Below are 11,382 nucleotides of genomic sequence, written 5' to 3' on the forward strand. Positions count from 1 at the left end.
CGCACGCACCTTGAAAAACTCGCTCTCACAGACCCGCTCAAGCACAAACAGGCATGAAGATTACCCCACGTGCATGAGTGCATGCCTGCTGCCGTGCCATCCACGTGCTGCCCACGTCATGAATAGAAACTAAGTGCATGAAGGGGAATCGAATGTTAATTGTGCCAGCACGTGTCTTAATTTCTTTTTCTTGTTTTGTTGGGGGTTTTTTTTTGTGTGTGTTTATCCTGCCAACTATCGAACGATTTATCTTTATATTTCTTTTTCGTGTTCATATTTTCAAATGTATTTATTTTTTATTAAATAAAAAAAAAGCTTGTGAATACATAAACGTGTCCAAAAATGACTGTAGCCTGTACAAGCATGAGAGGATGTTTTTTATACTGGGGATGTTTCTAATTTTTATTTTTACTCATTATGATGGTTTCTAATCAGAACAGTGGTGGATTATTGCAGCATTGCTTCCTATTAAAATATGATCATACAATCAAACCCTGCGGATTGATTTCCTTTAGTAAGATGAACGCACTCTCTCTCTCTCTCTCTCACACACACACACACACACACACACAGAGAGAGCAAGTCATAATGTTTTAAAGATGCGGTTTGTATTATTGTACTAGACCTGTTTTTAGTACTCAGCTGTTTTGTGATGAACCTGGCTTTTTCATTTTGACTAATCCTGTTTACTTTCACTGCACTTTTCTTTGAAACTGGGCTAATGTCTTAAGAACTGGAGTTTACAGACAGGTCAGTTGTGTCACTGGAGTGATGATTCACTGCATCTTTAAATTTAGATTTTACGTCATTTATATTCACAGTATAGTAGACTTCAAAAAATTATTTGTTTTTCATTCAAGGCACAGTTCCAAGACATTAGTTTAGTTCAAGAATAAACCCTCTGATTTCTGTCTTTACATATCCTCCCCTTTGCCAAGCTAATGACATTTTCTATTATTTCATTGGTTCTGGATTAGCAGAATATGATTACACTAATTCTAGTTAAATTATCGTGCAATGCATTTATCCCACATGAGGACCCACTCACTTACTGTTACTGTGGGTATAGAATACTGACTATTCTTCAAATGAATAAATGTTAATGGAGAGAACTTTCTTGGACTGTGGGTCCCAATGTCAGGTCTGTGACTGGGGCAAATCACAAACCAACCATTGTAAAGTATTTACTATAAATTCTTATAATTTGGTTAAACATGTATAACATAAATGGGATGTGGTAGCCTAGTGGTTAAGATGTTGGGCTACCAATTGGAAGGTTGTGAGCTCGATTCGATTGGTCCCCTTCATCGACCAAGCTGCCACTGCAGGGCCCCTGAGCAAGACCCTTAACCCTCAATTGCTCAGTTGTATAAAAATGAGATAAAAATGCAAGTCGCTCTGGATAAGGGCGTCTGCTAAATGCCGTAAATGTAAATAATATCAATTGGACCCTAAAGTGTTATGTAAGTTACTGGTTCAACAATAAAAGGCTGAGTCCAATAAAGAGCCACCATTACTATTGTTCACATTTAAATACCGCTCTTAGCACTAAAAATCATCATTCTTATGTTTCTAAATCACATGGGATTTATTTTACAATTAACAGATCCCTGTTTCTTGGAACGGGATTCCGAGTTGATAGGTTAATTCAGCATTTATAGTAAAACAAACCAACAAAGTTCAAATTTAATGCTATCAGTGTTTTTAAAGTTTAACATACGGCATCAGGAGAAAATCATGAAATGGAAAAAGCACAGAAAACCTTATTATAAAGAACACTTTCAAATACCAGAAGGAAAGAAAACACTGAGATTTATTTATGCTCTTTGCAAATAGAAAAAAAAAGAAATGAAAGAAACAACTAAACCCAATTTAAAAACATATGGAAGAAAAGAAACGTGGTCCAGGAGCAACGACTTTCTCTTCCATGAGTTTATGATTGCAATAAACAAAAGTCAAAAGCAAGTCTAGATTTGCACTGGTTAATTAAATATGGTGGGGAAATGGTAGTTCTTGTCTCACATCCTAATAGCTAGAGCCTCATCACAGACCGAGCAAAAGCCAAGAGCACCAATTACTGCATTTGTATCATTTTAAAGCCCCTCTGATGCGTGTGTATTTCATATATTACCGACAATAATATTTTTATTAGTTAACAAATGCATAATTAAGTGCAATGTCACCATGTTCTCTGTACACACATTTTTTTGGATTATAGTGAACGATAAAAGGCATATAAACCGCATAGCAGGCACAAGTGTACAGTGTGATGTACAGTGGATAGTGCTTGTGTTTATTGGGTTTCAGTGCCTCCTAGCAGCCACATAAAAAAACTGCAGTTCAAATTGCTAAGAAAAAAGTTGTAGGCTGTACAATGATAAAACTTAGAACAGCTCCATTTCCCACGTGGCACTTTAACACAACGAGTTTTTATTAAAGTTGTGTTTTGTGGGTTTCATCAAGACTCAAAGCAACCTGGCTTTCAGGGAGCAGCCCATAAACACACTGTCTCCTCCGGCTGAGCGCCGCATCCTCATCCAGTCTGTACTGAATGTCCACGTGTCGCCCTACAGTAACCTAAATGAAAAGCACCAAGACACTGAGGTTTATTGTTTTACAGTAAAAAACGAAAACAAAAAACAAGATTTTATTAAAGAAGCATAAAAAATAAAACTCTTGATACATTTCTGATAACCGTCAAGTCAGTTCGAATTATAACGTGTATACAATTGTTCCGACTCGCGACTAAAAGGTCCATAAACTTTCAAATAAAATATATTTCAATTTTAAATTTTCTTCAATAATTTTCTCATTTTGTTATAAATTGCCTATATGTTTTACACAGGAAAAAAAAAAAACAAATATGGAAAATAAAGATAAATTTGCAGTAATAAAAGGGTCACATTATAATCTGGGATATTTAGGTTAAAGTAAGCAAATAAATTGTAAAAATAAAATGTGTAAAAACTTTGTCCTTTTTTTTCCACCTTTAGAAAATTATTAGGTAATGCCTGATGGCTTCAAGACATGCAGATAGTTAACTTACAAATAACGATAATGTTTTAAAAACTATTAAACTTATCAGTTTGTACGGCTGGAAAAAAAATCCCAATGATTGTTTTTCAGGGTATTTACAGTCAGGCCTGAAACCTTGTTACTGAAACGACTTTTGGTTCAGCATATAAAAAAAGTAAAGCAAAAAAAAAAAAAAAAAAAATACACTAGAAAGGAGAGCAGAGTTACAGGGCTAAGTGATCTATGGGAGCATGGCAGCTAGTGCCAGTCCGATGCCCGAGATCAGATCTCCTGTTCGAGCTTTCCTCAGTAAACCCTGTTTATAAACCTTAGGGAGGTGGGTGATGGGGTAAAAGAAGGGGTGAGACACTAACTAATCTCCGTCTCAAGTCTGTGCCGGCTGGGTCCAGGTTCGGAGTGACGGATGGACTGAGGTGTCTTGTCCTTGCTAGACTGAGAAACACCTGGAGTTTCAGACGGCACGCGCTCAGATGAAGGGATGTTTACAGCAGGTTACTGCCATGGAGCAAACTCTGTACCTTTAAACCAGTTCTGCTATTGTACATTTCCAGAAGAAACCCCCTTGAGTGTAGTTTTCAAAATATCTTAAAACTAACCTTACAAAAGATCTAACCTCAGTCTGAAGAGATTCCTGTCAAAAAGATACCACAGCAGGTTCATACACTGGACAAATACTTAAAAACACGGCTTTTCCTCGCTTCATTTCTGAAACAATCAACAGCAAGGGGGAAAATGACTTAAAACAGCTGAATAAGACCACAAGAGCAGGTGGATCCCTGTTACCAACACAATCGTCATCGTCTCTATAGAATTGAAGGGCAGGTGCTTCAGAAACAGACTAAACATCAGTAGTGATCTGCACCACCAAGGCACCATATGCTCTCAACTCTGAACTCTGAACACTCTGTATCCGTGTACCCATATAGGAGGCGGAAAAAAAATCTTCAGATGGGACAAGTGAAATTACGGACCATTTCTGAGGCTTGGTTTGATACACAACTGACTACTGAAACTGAATATACAAACACAGATAAAACCATGTAAACCAGAACTATAATTCTCACTTCTGACTTCAGCTCCAGAAGTTTCCGGTTTAAAGCCACTGCGATTCGAAGCATCGGTTCTAAGCTCTGGACTGTGACCCACCATCTACACCTTGTCTGTGGCCTCTCGGACATGTAGCACAGAGAGAATGGAAGCCCTGGGTGAACATAGCTGCCAGGTTCTGATTGGTTCTCAATCCTGGTTATTGTAACTGAAGGAGACCTGAATTATCACAGGAAGCCCTTTTAGACTGTGTGGTGTCATCATGGCTTGTCGCGAGAAAAAAACAACAAAAAATTAACCTGTTCACTGGGCTACTGGCGCAGGTTTCATCCAACCAAAGCTCAAAAAACAAAAAGAGGCAAAACACGGAAAAGGGTCTGAGCGCTAGTGTGGATTACAGCAAAGAGCCTTTGCCCTCAAAATAAGAGCAAGGCCTTATGGGAAGGGCGGAAGACCGACGTTTCTCCAGGCTGGCCAGAGACCGAAAGAACATTGCAATGTGTCGCAGTGCACAAAGTGGGATGGATTTACAAGAGTCCACTGAATTTCAAAAATAATAAAGATTTCCCACTCTTCACTCGGACTCACACACACATCCACAGTAAGAAGAAACATTCTTGCAAAGTTACATCCTACCTACGCTAGAATTGGGTAATTCAGAATAAGGTGGTGTTGGAGAGAACATTTCTATCCTGTTCCCACAACAAGACAGCTCACTTAAAAAGCAACTCTAAAAGAACAATAAAAGTGTAACAGATAAAGTTGTCCGTGGAGTGAAAGGCGACTCCGCCGTAGCTGGGGCGCTGTAGTGGACCCCATCGGGACGGGGAACGAAAGAGGAATGAACAAACCCGAACTTAGTTGATCAAAACAGTAAATACAAACATGTGTGTCTGATAATGAAGTGTATACGACGTGTCCACCTTGGGTCAAGTCCTTAGGAACAGTGCGTATTCTAGTTCGAGGGTCTAATAGCGCCCTCGTCTGGACTTGCTTATGAGTGTTTTAGGGTTGTGAGACAAAGACAGGCGGAACACCGACCTCTTAGCATCGTAATGATATTTCTTATGTAACGTTAACTATTCTATCTACCTACAGAATATAGAACATTAACCATTATGCTGGATATCAACTCTTAACTTGAATAAATATTAAGTGTTTCATTCTTCATCGATAATAATAAAAACAACGTCAACAAATAATTCTGTACTATTTTGGTCTGACGAGTGTGCAGGCTCCGCAAGTCTCGTGTTTTTGTTTTTTTTTATTCTTGTGAAAACGCAAGAACGTGCGAGATTAAAAACAGACTGCATTCCCGTCCCTCACAAAGTTCTCAAAATGAACCCTTAGAAAAAAGTGCAGACCTATGCAGCTTAAATTGAAAAATATCTGCAAGTAGAAAAAAGTCTCAAGCGAAAAAATAACCTGCTCAGAAGCAAGAATGAAGGGGAGAGGGGAATGTATAATACATGGACAGACTCATTGGCGGTAGATCAAATTAATGCCTAAAGATAGATAAGACACTGGTTTCTATCCTCCTCATCCATCTCAAAGGAAAAATAAAGTACACTGCTGACCTGCTGAATCCACAGCCTGGGATAAGTACATGAGTCAGTTAATATTGACATTATCATAGTTATTATTCATAATAATAATAATAATAAATCAACATCAGAATAGTGTCATTTAATATAGTAATTATTATCGATCCTATGTAGGCAGGTACACATCTTCCTCTCTCCTTATAGTTTACTGTAGGATTTCTAAATAGTGGGGTTGTTCTTCAGGGCTTGAGATGACAACAGCACCCCAGCGACTGTGTGCCATTAAGAGAAAATGCGAATGCACTGAGTGGCTGGGGTGTGGCACACGGGGCACTCAGGCTCCTGTGACTGACAGATTTGCCCAGCACAGTCCATGCAGAACAGATTGTGGCCACAGGGAATGAGAGCGGCTGTGACCTCGCTCTCGAAACAAACGAAGCAGTCCCTGTTGCCGCCACCTGGAACCATGCTGCCCAGGGTGCTGGCCTTCAAGCGGCTCAGCATGCCGGATGCGGTTCCCACGCTGCCGCCCCCCTCGGAGTCGGTGGGCGAGCCACCAGTCAGCGAGGAGGCAGAACAGGACGAGTAGCCTGTGGTGCTTCCACCACTGCTGCTGCTGCTTCCTCCTGAGAAAGACGAGCCTGTATGAAGCCAGGAGAGCGTGCTGAGCGGGTCGCTTTGCGCCCGCCGTGCCAGTGGGTGCTCCAGCGCAGAGCTGTCACCAGGCAGTGTTGGTGAGAGGCGTGGTGTGACCGTGCCCCCGCTCAGGCCACTGCTGTTACGCCGAAGAGGCTGTGCCTGCTTGTTGCCGTTGGCTAGCGGTGCCCAGATATTGCTGCTGCCAAATTCGAACCCAAGCTCATCAGAGGTGGGTGCCATTCCCGGCGCAGGATCATTGCTGAAGGTGAAGGTGCCTCCACCGCTGCCTGTGCTAAATGGACTGGTAGGACTGGCGCTGTCTGTGGGTCGGCGGCTGCTCGGGTAAGGCTCAGAACCCAGACCACCGTTGTGATAAGACGCTGTGGAGAGCTTGCGGCCTGAATGATGGATGGCAAGGGGGAGAGGGGGAGGTGGTGGAGGAGGTGGGGGTGCTGAAGGGTGATTGCGTGCCCAAAGCGCGCTCCCGAGAGCCAGAGAGCCAAGGCCCTCGAGGCTGACATCTGTGCCATTAGAGTGAAAGTCGTTGTGGCCCTGCAGGTCAATAAAGGCGCCGGTGCGCAGCGTGATGTGCGTCTCTATCTCCTCACGCGCACGGTCAACATTCTCTGGCATGCCCGTCACCTCAAACACAGGATCCTTCTCTCTGCTCGGCGTCACGATGTATGTGTGAGTCTGCTGCTGAATGCGTTTAATCGTGGCCCCTTTTGGACCCACTACCAGGCCCACCACACGGTAGGGCACACGCACCTGGATGGTAGTCTGACCTGGAAGGTGTGGCGGACCAGGCAGAGAGCTACCACTTCCCCCGGCCTTGCAGCGAGACGCACGAATCATAGAGAAGTGATCTGCTGCAGAGATGATCTCACGTTTGGCCATTTCCACGTCCTCGCGCCGACCTGTCACTATAAACACAGGCTCCTCACCTCTCACTGGTGTCTTGATGTAAGTGTTGGTTTTCGCTCGCAAGGCTTTGATCTTACAGCCTACAATCAGAAACACACGACACCAGTTCAGTTTAAGGAAATAATTGCACATATTTCTGAACACCATGATGCTTTTAAATAGTTCATGTTCATGTTTACGACTAGCAGTTGATTCTACTTAATCAACAATAATAATGGGAGTTCTGTGCATTGACAACACTCAAACAAAGTATTAAACAAAAGACATGCAAGAGCTATTAAGCAAATATATTGATCCTTGTGTTCCGTTTGTGATTTATTAAATGTTAGAGTAGGGTGTTTTTTAGACTTTATCAAAAATAACAAATGAGTATTGCAAAAAGCACAATTTATCTTCTGCTCATCTCCATCATCAATATAAACACCACAGATGGTGTACACACAGCTGTAAATTAAACACAGAATATAACAGCAAATGAATTGTAGTATATTTGTACATAATCCCTTAAACATTAATGCCAGTTTTTAAATAAACTCATTCATTAGTGCCACAGTTTATTACTGACTATATAATATATTCGAATTAAGCACTGTTATTGTTCTTTGCATAATTATATAGCCACCAATACAAAACGAAATAAATATCTGTCAAGCCAAAACATGGTTCCCTACATAATCTCCTAATCAGGGCTTGACAACTTCGCCCCAAGTGCACGTGTCATTCCAGGAGCGATGTATATCTAATGTATACATGGTATTGTTATTTAGCAGACGCCTTTATCCAGAGTGACTAACATTTTCATCTTATTTTATACAACTGAGCGATTGAAGGTTATGGGCCTTGCTCAGGGGCCCACAGCAGTGGCAGCCTGGTGGACTTGGGAAACGAACTCATGACCTTCTGATCATTAATCACTTTAACCAGTAGGCTACCACATGCTTCTTGTACAAGACAATGGGGATATAGAATCGGTTATTAATTTAACGTGATAAATCATTAAGACTGCAAAAAGTTTAGAAAAAAAAAAGAAGAAACCAATCACATGCTCACATGTTCATTAGGAGATCTTCTGAAGTACCGGTGTACTGTGTCTTTAAATATGGCTGCTTGGCCTCGCGCAGCCAATCGCGTGCGCGCGCTGTGATGTCATCGACCGAGACAGAAAGCATGGCACTTTCAAACAAAGAGAACAAAGCGATAAAGCGCCGCGAGCGCGCACGTGCCTCTAATAACCTGTCGGTTCCGCGTTCATATTGAGAATAACGTGAATATAATAGTAACCAATAGTAAATATGAACAAGCGTTGCGTTTTAGTGAAGTCGGATTCAGTGCATCGCGCGCACACATACACACACCCTGACCGACTGGCCCTGTTTTAGCATAACAGCAGCTGTGTCTATTGAGCACCAGCACTATAAACATCAACTTAACGAGGTCGCAGGGGATAAAAATCGGTTGCAGGAGAGGTTTAGTACGTGGCCTTGACCGATAGTGCAGTAAAAAAAGAGTCGGTCGATGTGTTTCTTTTGTTTAGGTGAAGGGACAGACTGCTTAGACATGTGCAGACTGTGCTGCTTTGTCTGACCCCCCGAGTCTCCCCTCCCCCCCGACCCACCATCTGCCCCAAGAACACAGGAACCATCAACACAATCACTTAAACCAATACACAACTAAAACGAAAGAAAAGAAAAGAAACAACAATACAATACAAAACAAAAGTACCGCCATGACTGGAACATCCACTATAAACAACTTCTCCAGAAGGGACAAAGAGATGCCTGTACATGTTTAGTTCAATCACAAAGGATGGAGATGATGACTGAACCCACCTTGCCTCCCAACAATCTCAGCTACGTGTTCGGAGCTGGGCACAGGCACACACTCGGTCATGTTGACGCTCCTTTTGCGGTTGCAGAGCGAGGCGCTTTGGTCTCCCAGCACTGGATGTGTGTGTGGGGGCATGTGGAAGCCCCCCGTGCCGTAGTACTCCGGAGACGGGGAGCAGGAGGAAGGCGAGCCGCGGGAGCCGCCCGGATGGTCGAGCAGCGGCAGGTCCACGTATCCGCCTCCGTTGCAGTTCTCGGACACGGTGCCCGTCGTGGTCGCGTCCATGGAGTCCACTTTGTCCAGCGCCATGAGCGAGAACTGGTCGATGGCGAAGCGCAGCGCTTCCTGGTGCCCCTCGTCGCGGCACTCAGGTTCCGGTTCTACAGGCAACGCGACTCCGGTCTGCTGCGCGCTCACTACCGCGTCGTGGTCCATGATGTCTGGGTGGAACAGAGGGCTAGGCATGCTGCCCGCCGATCAGCATTAGACGTGATGGGAAACGGCTTTCTGCGCGGAAAAGCAAAACTCTATAAATATTTATATTTATAAAACCCACAATAAAATAACACCGACTGTTGTGTGAAACACTAAACTGTTTAAAAAAATGTGTTAAAAACAACGTCTACTTCATGCAGCGAGACTAAAAAAAAAGTCCCTCCTGCTCTGCTTTGTCCTTATTGTTTCTTTCTCTCCGTCCAACCACTGGTTAGCAATGTAGCTTAGCTTCGGCTACATTACCGCTAGCATGAGTTGGTAACTTGCGTGTCAGAACAAATGTGAAATTTATTCCCAGACACGAATCTTAAACGACGCCCGTGACATTTACAGACACGAGCAGGTTCCTTAGACAAAGCGCGGAATGACAAACGCGGAATAAAAGACACCACAAAAGGACGCTGCATTTTGTTGTTAGCATGTTAGCTTTAGCCGCCGGCTAACACACAGGAGGTAAGTCACGTTGTCGCCGCCTTTGTTTGTGGGTAACAGTCAAAGCAGGAGTCAATGCGTCGCGCCGAGCAAAACTTCAACCATCAAATCATTATAAACATAAATGCGACTCAACAACACACGTTTAATTTACCTGTTTGGTTCCGCTCCTGTATTCAGATTCTGGATAAACAAATAGCTCAAGTCCGGGCTACAACGAGTTAGCCGAGTTTGCTAATTTGGGGGGCGTTTGGAGAAAATATTTGTTTTTAAAAAAAAAAGTCAACAAACACGCGAGCGTGAGAGACTCAGGCAAAAACCGCAAAATTCTCTACTTTCACATGACTCGAGCTATGCATCGGCAGGATTCTTTACAGTCCCATGAGTGTATAAATCCTAAAACGTACACAGAGAGAAGAAGAAGAAGAGCAGCGTCTCGTCTCTCCCGCTGCCTGGAGTCCGCCGCCTTTGTCTAGCCAGGCGCACGCGACGCCGTTCTCTGCCTGCCAGTCACTCGCGCACAAGGCGCTGACGTCACCCGCGACACAACAATGGAGTTCAAAGGCCACGCAGTAGGCGCCCACATCAGCTAGACGAGTGCGCACGCGCGTCCCGGCTACACCCGGTCATGTTCAAACCTCGAGCCTTACAACCGCTACAACGATTTTAATACGTAATAACGAGTTTAATACGTTTGACACGATTTTCACGTCCGTTAAATGAAGCCTTCTGATTAGGGCTCAGTGATATAACAGTATAATACTGATGTGGTTATAAACTGACACAATGTGGTTATAATCTGACACAACGTGCATTTCTGGGATGTCATAAAAACAGAACAAGGATTATTAAAGTTCAATGTTCTTTTTTTTTAAGGTTTTTACAAACTGACTGAAAGTTGATATTAGAGATCAAATCTAAAAATATATATAATTTTTTTGCTGTTTGTATTTTGGGGTAAAAATAATAATTATATATATATATATATATATATATATATATATATATATATATATATATATATATATATATATATATATATACACATACATACATATATATATACACACACACACACACACACACTATATAGCCCATCTGTTGGTATTCCCCAAAGTGTTGCCACAAAGATGGAGGCACATGATGGCATAAGATGTCTGTGTTCTGTAGCATTCCAATTTTCAATATTGCACAAGCAACACTACTGTTTAGTGAATATCGTCACCACTGTGATTCAGCAACATGTAATTAAATATCCAATGCTGCTGCAAACAAAACCTACAAAAACAAAACTTTGAACTGACATCTTGGACATGAAATTGAGTAACCAACGTTTAGGATAAAATATGTCCAAATATTTGTGTACTTCTATAACACAGCTTTTATGGCTATTCTCATAAGATTCTGATACGAAGACAGTTTGGTACCACGCTTCTGA

At 42.4% G+C, this 11,382-nt stretch overlaps 1 protein-coding gene across 3 annotated transcripts; it reads right to left on the reverse strand.

The window, feature by feature from the left end:
- Nucleotides 1–1,795: 1,795 nt before the first annotated feature.
- On the reverse strand, nucleotides 1,796–10,507 carry LOC132845532 (RNA-binding protein MEX3B). Of its 3 annotated transcripts, none has more exons than XM_060869591.1 (3): nucleotides 10,352–10,507; nucleotides 9,020–9,520; nucleotides 1,796–7,270 (listed from the first exon to the last, which is right to left on the reverse strand). In XM_060869591.1, exons 2-3 carry the CDS (start codon nucleotides 9,480–9,482, stop codon nucleotides 5,910–5,912), a joined length of 1,824 nt encoding a protein of 607 aa, XP_060725574.1. In that variant the 5' UTR covers nucleotides 9,483–9,520; nucleotides 10,352–10,507; the 3' UTR covers nucleotides 1,796–5,909. The 3 variants fall into 3 exon arrangements, with proteins under 3 accessions (XP_060725574.1, XP_060725567.1, XP_060725558.1); XM_060869584.1 differs by having other exon boundaries at nucleotides 9,020–9,524; XM_060869575.1 differs by having other exon boundaries at nucleotides 9,020–9,524; nucleotides 10,099–10,507.
- Between the last annotated feature and the right edge of the window lie 875 nt (nucleotides 10,508–11,382).

This window comes from Tachysurus vachellii, chromosome 1 (genome assembly GCF_030014155.1).
Source record: "Tachysurus vachellii isolate PV-2020 chromosome 1, HZAU_Pvac_v1, whole genome shotgun sequence".
NCBI classification, from domain to species: domain Eukaryota; kingdom Metazoa; phylum Chordata; class Actinopteri; order Siluriformes; family Bagridae; genus Tachysurus; species Tachysurus vachellii.